Below are 21,087 nucleotides of genomic sequence, written 5' to 3'. Positions count from 1 at the left end.
ATCTAGTAGCCTCTGTAACTTTACACTTCAATTGAGCTTTATTTTAGTGAAAATGTTTTGTTATTGACATACAGCTAAATTGGTGTTATCAGCCGCTAGTTGGTGTCCCATTAAGTTTACTATACAGGGGGAAAAAAAGCTAAAAATGAATCTATTGCAAGCATTTGTTTTGCACGAAAAACATTGTTTGGGCTAAAACGGCCCCCACAAGTGTGGAAATTGATGACTCATCACTTTTCATCACTAAACCATAGTCTTGTGGGGTCGATTTTAGCCCAAGGAATGTTTTTCGTGCAAAGCAGATTCTTGCAATGGATTCAGAATCATGAAAAAAACCTAATTTGACCCCTCATATGCTACTTAAAGCAAGTTATTTTTTTCCTTTTTTTTCCTGTAAAGTTAATGGGACACCAACTCTAGCAGCTGATAACACCAATTTAGCTGTGTCTCAGAAAGGGTTATCATACCAAAATATAATCTACAGATATAGAGCTTTTCAAAAATGCATGGTAACCTGCCACCTTTCGGATACCGACATCTCGTATGGCCCATGGACTATATCCCTGCAAGGCTTTCTGCATAAGATGGCCTGAGTAGACAGCAGCTTGTATCAAATAAAGAGATGCTGTAAGCTAATATACCTTTAAGGGACAATGGACAAAAAGAAAATTGAATGCAATACTGTATCCGAAATAAAACGGAACTGTATCCCACTATTGTGACAAAAAGAAAAAATAGAGCCAGAAGGCAAAGCTCTCAATCTACCAATATTTGTTCCACTTCCTACTCTCATCTATGGTCATGAAGTGTGGGTCATGACCAAAAGAATATGTTTGCGGTGGATACAATTGGCCAGAACGCGTTTTTTCATAATAGACCATGGGCCAGGTGAGATCTCCTTAACCATTAAAAAAGGCAAAACATCTGTGGTATCATTTTGTCCGTCTGACATACAGGAGATCAAATGTATGATAGCAGTTTCAGAAAGCTGAGTACTGCCTAAACTCAAAAATATTTCACTAGTATGCACATATCTGATGTTTGTACCATAGATGGACATGACCAACATCATAATATAACAGGCAGGCTGAATTATACTTCTGGTAGCCATGGGCAAATCCAAGATAGCTGCCACTCTGAAACAGTACATCATGACATACATCATAAACCTCTGAATTAAACATCATAGAATCATGAATGGTACAGTACCTCTTTTTTATGAGGATATAGAAACCATTTAGACATTACTTTGTAGAACTCTCAAACTCAAGGTTGTACCCCAGCGAATTTGTTACAATTGAGGGGGTCAGTTAGATCAGGCTCTGCATGTTAGTTTAGTATCTTAAAACCAATATCAAAAAGCATAAGGGGCAATACAACAAACTTGGCAAATGGATAAAATGCAGGGTACATATAAAGTGTGGTATTAGTAATATTTTAATGTTTCGTGCAGCATATCTAATTAATTGAAAACAGTCTTGATACATAAGTTGGTCTAAATAGTTTTAATCACAACTCCCACCTTGTATTTCATTCATAAGCTTTAACAACAAATGCAGTAGTTAAATGGCATAATGTCTAGACTAGAGGAAGCTGGATAACATTACTACTTTTAAAACGCAGCATGGAATATTATTGGTCTGCTGTATCTGTCTTCACAGGGGAAAGATGAGGTTCCCATTGAAAGTGCAGTGTATATTATTATTATCGAAGAGCCAGGTGTTTGCCATGAGATTAATGTACACCGTGTCATCCTTCTCCAAGGTCAGGGTCATGCTGTTGCCTGCAGTCTCTACACGGTAAGGTGTGGTAGTGGCGTGGTTGAACACCATCAGCTGGTGTATTCCATTCTTCATCAGTCTCAGTCCCATTGCTTTCGCAGAGTGGGTATGGCCTGCGAAACTGAAGTAGTACACCCCTTTCAATGGAGCTGTAAAGATGCCTGCACATGGAAAAGGGTACAATTTGTTGTTTCAACACTGACATTGCAATGTGTGCATGTGCAATAGGCACAATAACCATTTAAAACCCTTTACGTAGATTGTTGCAGGTCAAATGTGAAAATAGCCACTCTACAAGTGTGTAGACTATTATGCTATATTATTTTTTTGACATAACCAGAATAGAAACGCTTGGGTTCATCTGCTTAAAAAGATGCATCCATCAAGGGATCAATCTTTGTTCCTACTTCCAACTCTCATCTATGGTCATGAAGTGTGGGTCATGACCAAAAGAATATGTTTGCGGTGGATCGGCCAAAATGGGTTTTCTCATAATAGTCCATGGGCTCATTTTGTCAGTCTCCTGACATACAGGAGATAAAAAAGTATGATAGTAGTTTCAGAAAGCTGAATACCGTCTAAATTCCAAAAATTCACTATGCACATTTCTTTATGTTTGTACTATGGATGGACATGACCAACATCATAATATAACAGACAGGCTGAATTATACTTCTGGTAGCCATGGGCAAATCAGAGATAGCTGCCACTCTGAAACAGGGACTTAATATATCATAAACTTCTAAATTAAACATCATTACTTCATTATAAATAGATGATCTACAAGCTCATAATGTGTTGCTATCTGAAAAGTTGTCATGTCATTGAAAATTACTACTCTCAAAATACATTTCATGTTATTGTCTCCACCAGGACTGAGAGTATGTTTTTGCCTCTGTCCGTCCGTCCGTCCGTCCATGTGCCCGATTAGTTTGTTACAATACCAGCTTTAATGTCATATCATGCTCTGTCCCCACATTCCCTCTTTACAGTCCAATACAAATAATTCAGGAAACGCATTAGTGCAGCAACTAAATCAGTGCAAAAGACATGTACTGTACCTGTATCGTTGGAATATGCATTTCCGTAGTTAGTGTAGACATTCTTGTAGATTAGCGTTGTATCAATTCCATATGGACCATAGTATTGTTGGCTACCTCCAAGCGTTACTCCAAATCCCACTTTTCCTGCTAGAATGGAAAATAAAAATGAATATTATTAATGTCAAGACATCTAACATTTAACTTATGATGATGATGATGATAATGATGATGATGATAATGATTTATAGCTCCTATCTAGATTTATAGCACTTATTGTGATCGTAGGTCACAGTTTAGTATGAGTCTCCATCTGTGTGTGTCGCGTGAATCAAAACAGCATCCCGGATCCGACAATGGAACAAGTGGGAGCGCTTGTTTTTGGTGGAGATGACGGAGGCGCACCGGCGTTATATTATAAACACAATCTGATCTAGCTATAACAACAATCACGACATAGGCTATTTATTATAATCACTAATTCACTATGAAGTGTCTTTATTAATAATTAAACTAAAAATAGTCAAATAACAAACAAGGACAAACTGTTCTGCCCACAACCTTATCAAACCAAAATGCCTAAAATACTGTAAAAATGTAAGCCTATTATAACTATGATAATGGTTTTAACTTCTTGTAAGTCCCAATTATTAAATATAATACTTGACCTTATAAATATAGAATGTTTATGATTATTTCTTGTGTTAGGCCAATATGTTATGAAAGGCCTATTATATTACTATACACGAGTGAGCTCTCGGCACCTCCGCACGGTCCAGGCGAATACAACGGAGCGCTCCCTACCTCCGGTTCAGCCAATCACAAGCTTCCATTGTCGGATCCGGGATGCTGTTTTGATACACACGTGTGTGTCAGGTTTTTTACCGTCTATGGGTTTGACACTCTGACATCACTCTCTGACATCACTGTGACAACCACACTAACAGATTCCCTTTATGCCAATATATGGAGATCCCTGGTGTCATCATTATTAAGCCCATATCTAACAAGATATCATATAGGAATGCCCATACAGTATATGGAGGCCACATACCACACTAACAGAATCCATATATGGCCAAGACAGATGGCCAAGACAGCTCATATCTTTGTGGCTGGTTCTGCAGACAGGGATTTCCATATATGGGCATAAAAGGGATTGTATGTATGATGTCAGTGGTCATAGATGTCATAGGATAGATGTCACATAACATAAGGACTAACTGAGTAAGCTGTTTGTGGTCTCACAGCATAACTCCATATACAGTACATGAATCTCCATATATGGGTACCAGGGGTCTCTCCATATATGGGTAACTGGTCCGATATACATCACTGGCCAGATGGCCAAGACATGGTGCGACCTCGCGACATAGGGCGAGGTCGCTTGTCGCCCTGAGGCATCTTGCTGGTCTAAAATATATGTTGTCTTTGAGGTCCAAAATAAACTGACAATTATTTAACTTATAGAATATAGTTAGCATGCAGTGCCTCTCCATGGTCTGCACATGTCCCTAGATGTTATTTTCAAGACCTTGCACATGTTGAAGTTGCAACAATATTTTCCTACATCACCTTCAAGTGATGCCAGTGATGCTTCAAGCGCTGCCAGTTTCCGCTGCATCTCCTGAAATTCATCTCCACAGCCTGCTCTGGTCTCCTGCAAAAAGCAGCACAGCAAAACAACAGCAACAGCAAAGGCCTTCATTCTCCACTCAGTGAATGATGATCCACTCTTCTGTTTGTTAGGCTGCTCTCAGAATACACGGCTCACCACCTATATGAAACCACACAGACTCCAGTTAAACCAGTCGGCACACACAATGTTACAATTCAATGTCAAAACCATAAGCAAAACTGACACACAACTCAAAATATATTTTATAATATTAATGACGGCCATCATGATGTGACATCGTCCCTGTGTTTACCTTGAGCATCTGATTCGAACAGTGTGGGAGCACAGAGCTGAGAAATACGGTATTTATATCAGCGTGATAAGGAAGTTCAGCCAGTTTAGCCAGTAGTCACTGAGATGGAACCATAGGGGGATGGAACATGATCCTTCATCCTTCATTGAAATGTAGAAATAGAATTTGGTTTGCATATATGCGTGCATATGAATAGTAGGCCTATGTGGTTTTGGGGGTGTGCTATAGAGGCCCCTAACCCAAACCCTTACAAAAGAATAGACTAGAAATCTTCATAGATACTTGTGTTATGTAGGCTAATTTTAGATTTGTGGGACTGAAAGTTTGGGTATTAGTGCAAGTTTCTACAGTATATAGAATGTAGAAGTACTGTACCATAATTAATTTCCTAGTGTCTGACCATGGCCATTCCAGTAGGCTTCAATGAAAATAACTGTTCTCACACACACACAAATTCACTCAAAGCCCACTCTCATTTATTTTTAGATACATTTATTAGCCAGAACACAGTGATCAAATAACAGAACTAGGTAAAAATCTGCTGTCTTAATCCAAATATGCAAATTAGAAAATTAGGCTATGAAACAAATTCTGATCGTCTCACATGGTAATAACTGTGAGGCAGCTTATTTGTATCGGTAGCCCCACTGGGGTGTTGACATCTGGGGTGAGATGGTACTCTGAATGGAGATGTGATTGGGGTCCCACACGCAATTCTCTTCCAAACCGCTTCTCACCATGCCACAATTTGGGGGCACCCAGGCCGTGTCATAACCATAGTCTTGCCAGGTCTTCTGCTGTGGATGGCCTTGAGCTTGTTTATGGAAGGCGATCACGTTGCTCACGTCCACTATCACCCTCAAGACAATGCACTGGGACTCAAGGAGGTCAAGGGAGCTGCTACTCCCTACCCTCCATGAGTCCCAGCACGTTCAAGGTTCAAGGTTGTACTTTATTGTTACGTCTGTTGTACAGGTACATAAGAGTAAAACTTGTTTTTGTTCGGCTTCCTTTCAGACAATGCAGTGGTATATATAAAAATCAAACCTCGGTTCGAAGTGAAGCGGTGAATCTTAGTACAGAATTGTCTGGAGAGCCGGTATGACAGCCGGTATAATAGGTTTTAAAAAAATATATAAAAAGTCCTGCTTGCTGGTCTCTTAGTTGTTTGTCAACTGCATCCCTCTATAATTATTTCAGTTTCTGTTATCTTTGTGGCCTACTACATTTTTCAACTTCTGCTAGATTTTCAATGTATTTACTCTTGTCTGCCTTAATGCTCCTTTTTACCATTCTGTTAGCATCTGTATATTCTTATTGTGCCTTTGCTTTTGCTCTTATGCGGCTATTTGTCATTGCTGCAATAGGTGAGACCTATTGCATGTACAAGACAGATAAAACCTGAAGGCCAAATTATCATGTGAAGCTTGACCAATCCTCAAAGTATCCATTCATCTGACCGGGAGAGACACCGCACACATATTCTGGACGTACAGGACATATAAAGCCTATTCATTCTGAACTGAAATGTCCATATATGGACATGGGACACACATTTTGCTTTTTGAAAATGCCTATTCATTCTGGACTGATATTTTGCACGTACGGGACAGAAAAAACCTGTTCATTCTGGCCTGGAGTGACCATATATGGACATGAGGTGACATACATTGTGTTTTTGAAAAACCCTGTTCATTTTGGACTGAGTTCACCATATATGGTAATTAAACAGACATTCTGTTTTTGAAAAAGCCTGTTCATTCTGGACTGAAATGACCATATATGGGCGTGATACACACAAAGCCATTCATTGGAAGCGGTTTCAAAAACAGCATAAACAACAAAAACACAACACATCTAAAGATAAAATAATGAGTAGGCTAATACGTAATAATGGCTTAGGAAAGAAAGAGAGTGCAAAAGGCTAAAGAGCAAAGAGAATGTAACATGTCTGGCTTTCAACAGGTCCCGGCTGAGGGTCACTTAGAGCAGTCTATTTCTTTGTTGTGTGGGGATACTACTACTTTAGTATACAGTAATAATAGCGGAATAATGTCATTGTGTAGAAGGCTGCTGCCCCCTAGTGGTTGACAAAGGGTGAATCGTCAATCAGCCAACACCCAGGCCAACTCTTCCAGAGTGACTCCAACTGAAGAAGAGTAATACATGCATAGTCCATGGGCCATACGAGATGTCGGTATCGGAAAGGTGGCAGTTTCTGGCAAAGGTTACCATGCAATTTTGAAAAGCTCTATATCTGTAGATTATATTTTGGTATGATAATGATACCCTTTCTGAGACACAGCTAAATTGGTGTTATCAGCCGCTAGAGTTGGTGTCCCATTAACTTTACTAGGTTATACAGGGAAAAAAAGCAAAGAATTAATCTGCATTAAGTTGCATATGAGGGGTCAAACTAGGGTTTTTTCATGATTCTGAATCCATTGCAAGCATTTGTTTTGCACAAAAAACATTCCTTGGGCTAAAACAGCCCCCACAAAAGTGTGACAACTGATGATTCATCACTTTTCATAGCTAAACCAAAGTCTTGTGGGGCCGTTTTTAGCCCTAGGAATGTTTTTCGTGCAAAACAAATACTTGGAATGGATTCGGGGTCCGCTCAATATCCCGACAGGCCGCTGATCCGACTAGTGTCGGCAGGTTAGTTACTCGTCACGGTTACTGAGGTTAAGTTTAGGGTTAGGGTTAGGGATTCAGAATCATTAAAGACCACTAGTTTATAGTATAGTAGTTTAAGTAAGTGAATGGGACCCAAACCTTTACCCCCTATAAAAGAAATTGCTCAATGCTGACAGGTGGCGGTCAGCCCTGAAAAACCACTTACAGGCAGCAGCCGTTCGCAACTGGTAAAAAAAACTAACCTAGCCCAGCCCTACCCTCCCCTGCCCCTTCTTTGTATATACTTACTGTTTGTTTAGACTTACTGTTTTCTTTTTTTGTTCTATCATTTTTTTTTCTTTACATGTCTACTGCATAGTACTGTGTTCTATTCGTCTGTCATTCAATGTTATATGAGATACTTAAATGGTTTCCTGTGGAAATAAGCTTAGTCTTTTCATGGATCTCCTTTTAGTAGACCTTGTACCAGTGAACTGTACCGTCATGAAACTGTACCTCTTCCTATGCAAACTTCTAATAAAGTCTTCAATCAATTCAATCAATCAATCAATCAAAGCAGGTGAATGTATATTATATAGACAACAATTTAGGAACAAAAAAAAATATATATAGCAAATTACATACTTACCAAAAAAGGCCTGTTGGCAGACAGACTATAACATGATGTATCAGAAATCCACATTACGCCACAATACGTTATTAGACCCTGCCTTGTTGAGAATTATTAGTAGATTTTTGGGGAAGATTGATGTCATAATTGATGATGCGTAAAAGCAGACTTATATAATAAACCCTGCACACTGAACCATTGAGCCAACCATCCAGGAGACGGTGGACAGGGAATGCCCCTAGCCTCCAGGAGAGTAACGAGCCCAAGAAATGACTCACACATCCAGCGATGCAGCGATGCAGCGAATACCGCTGCATCGCTGGCTGATGCACGGGGCAGTGAGGTTGGGCTACGGGTTCTGCTATGCCCTGGAAACCGCTCTTGTAACACCACTGCTGCTGCAAGTAGGCCTTCCAGAGAAGTACTATAGTTTAACCTGGTTCCTCAGTCCTGTATTGGGTCTGATTTTAGGTCCTGTGATTGGCTCGGCCAGTGACCGCTGCATTCTAAGATTGGGAAGAAGAAGGCCCTTCATACTGGCCCTGGGTGTGGGTGTGCTGTTGGGAGGAGCACTGTTTCTAAATGGCTCGTTGATAGGTCTGTCTATTGGCGACACCCCAGGTAGCCAGCCAATCGGCATTGTCCTTACTGTGATGGGCGCTGTGGTAATGGACTTCTGTCTCGACGCATCTGAGGGACCAATTAAATCGTACCTTCTAGATGTTGTTGATGCTGAGAAAGAGAAAGATATGGCTCTAAATATCCACTCCTTTGCTTTTGGGATAGGTGGTGCTGTGGGCTGTATCTTGGCTGGTTTAGACTGGACTGACACGAATTTGGGCCGTGCATTTAATTCCCAGGAACAGGTCCTTTTCCTCTTCACTGCCATTATCGTCATCATCTCTGTTATACCGCACATGCTCAGTATTCCAGAGCGACCTCTCAAAACCTCCCACCAGACAGAGGCTACAGCAGATGGTGAATCCAGAAGCCAATCCTCTTTAAAGACCAATGTCCTTGATCCAATTGGAGAGAACAACTTTGCTCTCAAAGACAACCCCGCCGTTATTGTGTTGGAGATGGAGTTCCTTGACGTGGAGTGTGTTATGAGTAACAGTGACTTGACCTCAGCCATACCAAACACAGCCATCCAAATAGATCCTGATCTTGACCTGGACTCACATAATCTCCCTAAGGCTTATTATGAGATGGAGGAGGCCTCCTCTCCTCCTCCTTCCCTTGTTCAACTGCCTCCTCCTTATGACACTCCCCCTCCCACTGGTGCCATGGTAGAATTGCAGCCCACAATGAAAGACCTGATGAATGGCCAGACGGAGGACCACTTTGACTCACTTGAGATCATTACCCTGCAGGAGCAGGGTAACGCGGTCACTGGAGTCAAAGAGGCTGAGTATATTGCTGGTAATTCCCACCCAGAGAGAGGCCACGACTCTGCTGAGCAAGGTAACCTCCCCTCCAACACGTCAACCTCAATCTCAACACTCCCACACACGACAACCTTCCTCCCCCCACACTCTGGACGAATGGGATCACAGGTGGCACATCTGCGAAGGCCAGGGCCTGAAGTTCCTCGGCCAATCCCCTCCTCCCACAGCCCTAACGACCCACATGACTCCCAACAGCGTGCAGGGAAGAGGGATCCGTCATCTGAGGGCCCAGGCCCAGAGGGGGCACCAGAGGGGCGCACCACTCTACGACAACTATGGATCTCAATGCTGAAGATGCCAAGCCAACTGCGGAGGTTATGTGTGTGTCACCTCCTCATGTGGTTCTCTATTATAGCCATGGCTGTGTTTTATACTGACTTCATGGGACAGGTTATCTACCACGGCGACCCCACAGCACCAACTAATTCCATTGAGCTCCAGAACTACAACAAGGGCGTGCAGATGGGCTGTTGGGGACTCGCAATCAAGGCTGCTACTATGGTCATCTGTTCTGGACTCCTTCAGATGTGTTTGGATAAATTTGGCCTGAGCATCAAGGTCATCTACATCCTGGGAACCCTGGTATTCTCCATAGGAACTGCTGTCATGGCAATGTTCCCCAATGTCTATGTTGCCATGGTGATGATCAGTAGCACAGGTCTCCTGAACGTGATCATCTTCTACTGTCCTTATGCTCTACTGGGTCAATACCATGAAATCAAAGAGTACATTGAGCATAGCCCTGAGAACACAAAGAGAGGCCTTGGTATTGACAATGCCATCTTATCCTGCCAGGCCAGTATCAGCCAGATCTTGGTAGCATTGACCATGGGTGCTGTGGTAGATGCAGTGGGGAGTGTGCGTGTGATCCCCTTGGTGGCTTCTGGTGGATCGTTCCTGGCGTTTCTTGCTGCTGGTTTCCTAGTTATGTACCCAAACAGGCAGGCCAGAAGCTCGGCTTTAAGTCAACCCTAGACAATCCTATGTTGAAGGGCAGCAAATTGCAGAGACCCATCATTGTTAAGTTCCATTACTTTGAATAGAAAGTCAACGTCCTACTACCGAAAGGTGTCCGCTCACTATCCCGACAGGCCGCTGTTCCGACTAGCGTCGGCAGGTTAGTTACTGAGGTACGGTTGCTGAGGTTACGTTTAGGGTTAGGGGTAGAGTTAGGGTTAGTTTTAGTGTCGGAATACCGGCCCGTCGGCACACTGATGCGGACCGTGTCTCCACAATATCCCCCTACTACTACATGGCCACAGAGAGGATAATTTTACCAATTGATTCCCTATTGTTTATTCCCTATTGATTATTGATTCCATCAATTTCTAATGGCAGCAGAAAAGTTAGTAATCAATAAAGTTACGTCATTGATGATGAAACTTTTGAGAAGTTACCCTGCCATTTCCAATGGCAGCAGACAAAAAGTCTATAAAAAGTTACAGGTCAGTTTAGTTTAGTTTAGTTTTTAGTTTATTTCATCAACTCATACATTTATACAGTCATACATTCACATAATCATTGTTACAGGTGATCAAAAGGAATAGGCAGAAGCTGAAAGCTTGTGAATGCCTATCCTACGTATTCATGAATTAAGACATTGATTAGTTATAAGAGTGTTCAGATTTTTTTTTTCATCATAAAAAGAAAACAACAAAAAAAAGAAAAAAGGAAGAAAGAAAAAACTAAAAAACAAAAACAAGAATGTATATGGAGATAAAGGACTTGATAAAAAAAACATTTTGTAATCGTATACAAGTTTACCGTCTAGAGAATGATAATAGAAGAACGTAGGTACAAAGTATTAGTAAGAAAATAAATAAATAAATAATAATAATAACAGATACAAATAAAAAATGATAATAATGAAGACTATGTTTTGCTGTATTTAGCCAGGATATTTAATTTGAGTATTTTTTTTAAATTGTAAAATGTTCTTACTGTGTTTAATCTCTTCTGTCAAACTATTCCAAATCTTTACTCCACAAACAGAAATGCACATACTTTTGCGGGTCGTCTGAACAGTTGCTTGTTTAAAATTGAGTTCCCACCTTAGGTCATAGTCCCCCCTCCCTATCACTAAACATGTCAGGAATGTTAGCTGGAAGTAGTTTATTTCTTGCCTTGAACATCAGTTGAGCAGTTTTGAACTCGACTAGGTCAGGAAGCTTCAATGTACAAAAGACCTCAAAAATAGATTATTTGTGTGTTCATAAAACCCCACTTTACGTACTATTCTTATTGCCCTCTTTTGTAATATGGATAAAGGATGAATATTACTACTGTATGTATTTCCCCACACTTCCAGGCAGTAGGACAGATATGGCGGTATAAGCGCGTTGTACAGGGTTAACAGAGATGTATAATAAAGCAATAAGCCACAAGAGGCGAGTGGTTACCGGGGTAGTATACACCGGCTGAGAGGCGTTGGGAAACACGAGGCGACAGCCTCGTGTTTTGTATTGGAAATACTTAAAGTACCTCAAAATTGTACTTTAATACAATACTCAAGTAAATGTACTTGGTTACTTACTTACACCACAGTTAAGCACCTTCTTCAGTCTGTATAACTATACCAAAAAAGGCCTGTTGGCAGACAGACTATAACATGATGTATCAGAAATCCACATTACGCCACACTACGTTATTATAGACCCTGCCTTGTTGAGAATTATTAGTATTCTTGGAGAAGATTGATGTCATAATTGATGATGTGTAAAAGCAGACTTATATAATAAGCTCTGCGCATTGAACCATTGAGCCAACCATCCAGGAGACGGTGCATAGGGATGCTCCTAGCCCTCAGGAGAGTAACGAACCCAAGAAATGACTCACACACCAGCGATGCAGCGATGCAGCGAATACCGCTGCATCGCTGGCTGATGCACGGGGCAGTGAAGTTGGGCTACGCTGTCTGCTATGCCATGGAAGTCGCTCTTGTAACACCACTGCTGCTGCAAGTAGGCCTTCCAGAGCAGTACTATAGTTTAACCTGGTTCCTCAGTCCCGTATTGGGTCTGATTGTTGGTCCTGTGATTGGCTCAGCCAGTGACCGCTGCATCCTACGATTGGGAAGAAGAAGACCCTTCATACTGGCCCTGTGTGTGGGTGTGCTGTTGGGAGTAGCACTGTTTCTAAATGGCTCGTTGATAGGTCTGTCTATTGGCGACACCCCAGGTAGCCAGCCAATCGGCATTGTCCTTACTGTGATGGGCACTGTGGTACTGGACTTCTGTGCCGACGCATCTGAGGGACCAATTATATCGTACCTTCTAGATGTTGTTGATACTGAGAAAGAGAAAGATATGGCTCTAAGTATCCACTCCTTTGCTTTTGGGATAGGTGGCGTCGTGGGCTATACCTTGGCTGGTCTAGACTGGACTGACACGAATTTGGGCCGTGCATTTAAGTCCCAGGAACAGGTCCTTTTCCTCTTCACTGCCACCATCTTCATCATCTCTGTTATACTGCACATGCTCAGTATTCCAGAGCGACCTTTCAAACCCTCCCACCAGACAGAGGCTACAGCAGATGGTGACTCCAGAAGCCAATCCTCTTTAAAGACCAATGTCCTTGACCCGATTGGAGAGAACAACTTTGCTCTCGAAGACAACCCTGTCGTTATTGTGTTGGAGATGGATTTCCTTGACGTGGAGTGTGTTATGAGTAACAGTGACTTGACCTCGGCCATACCAAACACAGCCATCCAAATAGATCCTAAGGCGCATTATGAGATGGAGAAGGCCTCCTCTCCTCCTCCCCTTGTTCAACTGCCTCCTCCTTATGACAGTCCCCCCCACACTGGTGCCATGGTAGAATTGCAGCCCACAATGAAAGACCTGATGAATGGCCAGACGGAGGACCACTTTGACTCACTTGAGATCATTGCCCTGCTGGATAAGGCTGTCACTGGAGTCAAAGAGGCTGTGTATATTGCTGGTCATTCCCACCCAGAGAGAGGCCACGACTCTGCTGAGCAAGACGCATCTAACACGTCAACCTCAATCTCAACACTCCCACACACGACAACCTTCCTCCCCCAACACTCTGGACGAATGGGATCACAGGTGGCACATCTGCGAAAGCCAGGGCCTGAAGTTCCTCGGCCAATCCCCTCCTCCCACAGCCCCAACGACCCACATGACTCCCAACAGCGTGCAGGGAAGAGGGGTCCGTCATCTGAGGGCCCAGGCCCGGAGGGGGCACCAGAGGGGCGCACCACTGTACGACTACTATGGATCTCAATGCTGAAGATGCCAAGCCAACTGTGGAGGTTATGTGTGTGTCAGCTCCTCATGTGGTTCTCTATTATATCCATGTCTGTGTTTTTTACTGATTTCATGGGACAGGTTATCTACCACGGAGACCCCACAGCACCAACTAATTCCATTGAGCTCCAGAACTACAACAAGGGCGTGCAGATGGGCTGTTGGGGACTCGCAATCAAGGCTGCTACTATGGTCATCTGTTCTGCCCTCCTTAAGATTTGTTTGGATAAATTTGGCCCGAGCATCAAGGTCATCTACATCCTGGGAACCCTGGTATACTCCATAGGAGCTGCTGTCATGGCAATCTTCCCCAACGTCTACATTGCCATGGTGATGATCAGTAGTATGGGTCTCATGAGCGTGATCATCTCCTACTGTCCTTATACTTTACTGGGTCAATACCATGAAATCAAAGAGTACATTGAGCATAGCCCTGAAAACACAAAGAGAGGCCTTGGTATTGACAGTGCCATCTTAGCCTGCCAGGCCAATATCAGCCAGATCTTGGTAGCATTGGCCGTGGGTGCTGTGGTAGATGCAGTGGGGAGTGTGCGTGTGATCCCCATGGTGGCTTCTGGTGGATCGTTCCTGGCGTTTCTTGCTGCTGGATTCCTAGTTATGTACCCAAACAGGCAGGCCAGACACTAGGCTATAAGTCAACCCTAGACATTACTTCCATTACTTTGAATAGAAAGTGAACGTCCTACGGAAAGTGGCAAAAACATTCTCCACAACAAGTGTCTCCACATGTTCCCCGACTACATGGCCACAGAGAGGATGAAGCGAGCTTCCTTCAATGATGTAAGGGACCTGCTACGCTCTTGCCCCTGTGTAAGGTACAGAAGCCTTATGAACAACTTACACCCTTGCATATTGAAACTAGAAGCAGTGCTCTTCCGAGCACAGGTCTCCACCAGGCCATGTGTCCCGGTGGTGCTACTGTATAATAGGCCAATGTAAAAAGGGTGGCATGTGTTCTTCACCATAGATCTTTCATGGAAATCGGACGCTGCATGCATGATTTGAAGCATTGTGTTCCAAAAATGTGTTTTGCTAAACTCTACCTGCTGGTGGCGCTATAACAGGCCAATGTGAAAAAAGGTAGCATTTGTTCCTTGACGTAGTGGGAATATGTGTGGCAAATGTCACGGTAATCGCAAGCTGCGTTGATGATTTGAAGCATTTTGTTCAAAAACGGAGCAATCCTGCAAACTTTGGAAGCTAATATTAGCCAATCAGGATGGAATAGGAAATATCAGACGGATCGGACTTGATCACATGACTATAGAGATACTGTGTACCGATTTGCGTGATTTTTGGATAAAATCTCAAGGAGTAATATCCAAAAATGTGTTTTACATAAGTCTGCCCAAAGGTGGCGCTATAAAAGGCTGATGTGAAAAATGCAGGGCAAAGGTTTATCTTAGCCTCTAGGGAGTGCGCTTACAAAGTTTGAAACTGATCGATGGAGTTATAGGTAAAACCACAAATCGGCCTGTTATAGCGCCACCATGAGGCTGATTTACAAAAAATTAAGTGGCATTTCTTCCTCGGCCTAGTGGGAACGTGTGTGCGCGATTTCATGATAATTGCACTTTGCGTTTGGGATTTGAGGCATTTTGTTCAAAACGTCTCAATCCTACAAACTTTGGAAGCCAATTTTAGCCAATCAGGAAGGAATATGCTAAATCGGACAGATCTGTGTCGATCACATGACTGTCGAGATACTGCCTACCGATTTGTAGGATTTTTGGACAAAATCTGTAAGAGTAGTGCACAGAAATGTGTTTTGCGAACATCGGCCACTAGGTGGCGCTAGAAAAGGCCCATTTGAAAAATTTAGGGCAGAGGTTCTAGATTGGCATCCAGGGAATGTGTGTGCTCACTTTGGCAGCGACCGGGCCAACGGCGACTGAGATTAGCTGCACACAAACTGCGAGGACACACGGACGGACGGACGGACGGACGCACGGACGTTAGCCAGCTGCTCAATGGCTAACTTACAGGGGGGCCACCACTTGAACTTTTATATCCGCTTATACTTTTTGAGGGACTCTGAAAGGCCGGACGCAATTTTGGGCTCGCCTGAAAGGCGGCACCAGTGTGTTATCGTCATTATTTATTGTGGGCTCGCCTGAAAGGCGAGAACACTATGTTATCTTCATTATTTATAGAGTTCCGCCGTGTGGGTTCCGTCGCAGACAGTACAAAGGCAGGGCCCTTAGCCAATGAGGCGCAATTGAGGTGTGGAAAATCTGGGAGTGGTGTTAGCTGGAGTATTGGTTGAGCTTCACATGACAGTTAGCACGCTGTAGAATATAGTCACGAACGAGCCCACACTGTTTCGTAGGAACAGTATCTCTAAGTTCTCCTCGAGAATGACATAATTTATCTATCAGTCAAGTTCTCCTTGACAATACAAAGGCAGGGCCCTTAGCCAATGAGGTGCAGTCAGAAATCGTTAGAGAAATATGTAATTGGTAATTGCAGGTGTGGTTGCTGTGACTATAATCTGCAGGTGGGTATACCATATGAAGCCAGACCTATCCTGGAGCTAGTATCACTCTCTCATTGAACCCATTGAATTGCAATTGTACCTTTCCCTCATTGAATTCAAATGCAATTTACACTTTTACAAATAAAGTGTTGTTTTTTCTTCAAAATTGTTAAATAAAAACAAATATATATACATTTCATAAAGAATTATAATAATTAGATCTACCCGTTGGGTAGATCTTTGTGCCCATACATGGTGTTCCATGCGAGCCCATACTGTTTCGTAGGAACAGTATTTAGTATATTAGTATATAATAATCTTTCTGCATAAGCTGCACAAACAATTCACAAACAAGGGGCTATTGTACCATATTTAGTTACACGCTGCCCCCTCCATGGACATAATTATCTATCTCGCCCGCGCCAATTCTTGGCCGTCTGGCTAGTGATGTATATCGGACCAGTTAACCATATATGGAGACCCCTGACATCACATTGTTGACTATTTATGGGCATAAAAGGGACATCAAGCCAGAGCATGATGTCAGAGCGACAAACCCATTCTGTTAAGAGTGGTTCCCCTGAACAGTGACATCAGAGCATGATGTCAGAGCGACAAACCCATAGAACCATAGACTGTAAAAATGTGTACTGACGGACTGAAGGACTGACTGAAGGACGGACAAGCTGCGACATTTCTCATTGTATACTGCGACCTTAGGTCGCAATGAGTTAAGTAAAAAAAAAATCTAATTCAACAAAATGAGGAGGGAGTGCATAAAGAATTTAACAGATTCAAAACATCTAGTTTGTGGTTTACAGTGTGGTAAAAAAAAAAAAAAAATATATATATATATATATATATATATATATATATATATATATATTGATATGATATGTTTATTTCATGGGGAAAAAAATCATGCAGTGTCATAAGAATGCTAGCAGCATTCATGTGTAATACCCAGTGTTTGAAAAACAACTGGCAACCAACAGAGGGAGCTAGCCACGAGTAAATGGTAGATCAGGCCACACAATAATGACACATTAAGCTTGAGGAGAATATACATTAATTTGTTTCAGGTTTTAAAATGTTACACCACTGCTTTGAAGAGTTTGGCCTGTATGTCAGCAGCAAAAGAGCTCCTCCACAATGCACCATAATGTCCTTTCCATGAGGCCTGTGAGTGAAATGAGCTACAATGATCTTCTGTTTGGAAAAAAAAAAAGAAAAAAAAGAAGAAGAAAACTGTGATGTGCATTGACTAATGTAGTCTTCTGCATTATTCTATATGCCTCTTCTATATTGGTTATGGTTTGTATCTATGAGAGACAATTGATCATGTTCAACAGTTTTATTATTTCAGCAGAAATGGCAGTGAGTGACAGCAAGGTTCATTCTAATTCTGAAGCAACCTGACTGGTATGGTCCTTTAAACACCTGTAGCCACCATGATATAGCAATAGCATAGTTCTACTGTACTTATATGTCACAGCCTTGAGCATATTGCTTTTATTACAAGATTAAGCACACATGCAGATCACAATATTACACAAATTGTGTAATATTACAATAGATACTAACCAACTCTTCATGCCTGCTAAAGCTTAATTACACTGTTTCACTCACATGCAGGGATAACTTACATTTATCTCTCATGGAAGGTATAGGTCATGCAAATCTTAAAATGAGTCTTTCAACTCAAAAGAAGTGATTTAGTTAGGCTTAGAATAACACAATCTCACTAAAGGTGTAGGTGTTATATTTTGGTTGAAACAAACGGTTTTGGTAAAGCTCTATATTCTCATAGATATCATGTCCTGAACAGTGTTTCATCCACTATTGTATAAATGAAATGTACAAAGAACACAATAAACGACACAAGTCTTATTCTGTTTGAAATAAATTTCCTTTATTGCAGTCATGTGGAGGAAGGAATAACATTACATTGACTGATGATAGGCCTAATCATATTTTATAATCAAAAATTACTATAACCTGGATTGTCAACATATTTATGGTAAATTTGAAAATAGCTAATTTAGCTATTTATTTATTTTTAAGTTTTTGACTATTTTTGAACAGGAAATAGGAAAGATGTAAGTGATCTCTTTGTTTACTCTTCACTTTGTACACAAATGGCTTGTTTATGCTTTGTCATATGACCGTGTTGAATTAGATTTTAGTCCTATCTGTTATTTGGTTGAAAATCAGATATCAAATGTCAGAATCACACAGAGCTATTCTGCTACAATCAAACTAGTAATCTGTATTTTCATCCTGGTCGTCTCTTCTGCGTAGTGGTCTGATCTTCATACTGATGGACTTCAGGGAATAGCTGGAGCCTTTCCATGCCCCCCAAAATACACCAATCCAAGGACGTGTGTCATCGGTTGCATAAAGATAAAGTCCATTGGGATTTGAATGCGTACAATTGTTGTACCAGAACCCCCCCAGACGTTCTCTAGCACAATGAGCTGAGTTGCTTTCCTGGTCTCTGTCAAGAGTGGAGAATTTATATCCATTGTGAGGGCCTAGTGAGTCACCTGCAGAGTGTGAAAAGAATTAAAAGGGTGTGGTAAGTGTAGTATAACAACACATCATTTTTACAACTCACTCAAACAACAATAACAATTGTTATTAGACGTTTTGGCTCCATTTTTTATTCAACTGAAATTAACAATCAGGATTCTGCAGTGTGAGTGACATTATTTGTGGCAATCACTTCTCAAGGCCTATTCTACTTAAACATACCTGCTCCTCCATCTTCAAAGCGACCAAGGTGCAGCATGTATCCATAAGCCTCTGAGTCGATGTAAAAGGAGGTGTATTGGGCAAATGCACTGTTCCCGCTGAAGTCCTCCATGTCCACTCTCAACTCATATCTTTTCCATAGAGTCAGATGGTAGATGTTCTCCAGTCCTATAGTACATAAATACATACAGTATACATGTGACAGTTTGATAGTTTAGGCTCAGTTCATGCAGACAAATCTTTTGAAAGACAATATTTAAACCACTGGCACAAGAAAGCGGTCACAAATTCCTTCAGTTATAGTGTTGTGTCTATCAACCATTTAATGTCAAGTAGTTTATGGGTATATCTCAGCTTACCACGTTTTCTCAACATAGCTTCTCACCTAGCCAGTATTCTCCGTTAGCACTGCCAAAACCTGTCTTGTAAGGGTCCCAGGGTCTGTAAAATGACACTGTGCCATCTATCCGTCTTTGAAAAACCTGAAATGAAATACAGAGAGGAAATAAAAAACAGAAAGAGAGAGGCAGAACGTGTGAAATCCAGAGAGGGGACAACAGCTCTGCGTGTCCAATATAACAGCAATAGGAGATATGCAAAAGAAGTGGGTCAACTGAAGCAGTTTAATACACTTACACTTAAAGGAGTAGTTCACCAAAAAAAAACATATTTCTATAAAATATACAGTGCAATAAAAATACAAGCATCCTGCAGCACATTGAAATATTCTTACTGTCCATTTCCCTCCATCAGTGTCCATGTCACAGTAGACCTCCAACCACCAAGGTCAGGAGACACAGGACGAACACCACTTGATATAATGACTAGGATAAAAAATTGGACAACAGTTATGTTTGCTGGTTTGCAAATATTTTATAACTTCGTTAAAACAACAATTATATACCATAACATGCAAGAGACATGCATTAGCCTGTATAGTGATAACAGAAAGCTCACAGGGCCAGTCTAGACCTATACTAAAATAGCTCTTCATATTGACTTAAATGATATGCATACTCTATGTACATATGTAGACTGATTGTACAAGTTTGCAAATACATATCAAATATCTACCAGAAAAATAAATCTATAGACCCTCTATATAGACCATTAAAATACATCTTACCATCCTGGTTCAGAGAAGAGAGAGAGATGATCTGTCTCTGGTGAGAATCCTTTATATGTGGTGGTTACACAACACCCGAAAATATTCAAAGTCAACATATTTGCGTGGAACTTTTATCACTGACTGGATGGGAAAATGTGGGAGGTAAACTTGTGGGAACTTCGCACCTGTTCATCAGGAGTTGGACACAAGCTCAGCCATAAGACTGTACCCCTCAAGGAAAATATTTAACACATTTTTACAGAAAAAGAGTATGCATAAAGATCCTCATGTGTAGGAGACACAAAGGAGACTATTTGTGTCTCCTAACAGATACAGGTTTTTGAGCGGTGGTCACAACGCTCCTATACGTGGCCGTGTGTGTGGGTCTGTCTGTCTGTCTGTCTGCGTGTCTGTCTGTAGCCTGCAGTAACCTTTTCTGACCACACATGTTAAGGGAGGGGCGCTGTTGTTCAGGCCAGACCAGGCACACACACACACACACACACACACACACACACACACACACACGCACACACACACACACACACACACACACACACAGGGGGGAAGGGGGGGGGGGGGGAACCACCGCTCAGTTCACACGGGTGTGATTTTTATTATTATCATCAAATTATTGGCTTTGGAATGTGACAAAAACAAAAACAAAAAGATCCATGAATTCATGTCTCCAATGGGGTGAGTGATAATCGATAGAAAAAAAGTCACTTTGGGGGTGAACACACAACATTGCATGGCTGGCCTGGAATTGTCCCTGCATGTATGCTTTGGGTCACCTAACTGCTCTTGATGAGCAGGATAGTGCCTTGCATGATTGCCTCTGCCGTGTGCCGTGTGTGTGTGTGTGTGTGTGTGTGTGTGTGTGTGTGTGTGTGTGTGTGTGTGTGTGTGTGTGTGTGTGTGTGTGTGTGTGTGTGTGTGTGTGTAAAACCATTTCGATAAAGGTGAGCAACATTTATCTATCAGCAACAGATAAATGTAGAATTTATTCT

The 21,087-nt window shown here is 41.8% G+C and overlaps 2 protein-coding genes across 2 annotated transcripts; both read left to right on the top strand.

The window, feature by feature from the left end:
- Positions 1-8,271: 8,271 nt before the first annotated feature.
- LOC308282726 (solute carrier family 45 member 4-like) lies at positions 8,272-10,425 on the top strand (the record flags this gene model as incomplete). Its single annotated transcript, XM_080723116.1, has 1 exon — positions 8,272-10,425. One exon carries the CDS (start codon positions 8,272-8,274, stop codon positions 10,423-10,425), a length of 2,154 nt encoding a protein of 717 aa, XP_080579242.1.
- A 1,877-nt stretch (positions 10,426-12,302) lies between these two features.
- LOC308282725 (solute carrier family 45 member 4-like) lies at positions 12,303-14,366 on the top strand (the record flags this gene model as incomplete). The annotated part of the gene is made up of 1 exon (XM_080723115.1): positions 12,303-14,366. One exon carries the CDS (start codon positions 12,303-12,305, stop codon positions 14,364-14,366), a length of 2,064 nt encoding a protein of 687 aa, XP_080579241.1.
- Between the last annotated feature and the right edge of the window lie 6,721 nt (positions 14,367-21,087).

The sequence above is a fragment of the Nannobrachium achirus genome (genome assembly GCF_963921795.1).
Source record: "Nannobrachium achirus genome assembly, chromosome: 4".
Lineage (NCBI taxonomy): Eukaryota > Metazoa > Chordata > Actinopteri > Myctophiformes > Myctophidae > Nannobrachium > Nannobrachium achirus.
This window is presented reverse-complemented; position numbering and strand designations above follow the sequence as displayed.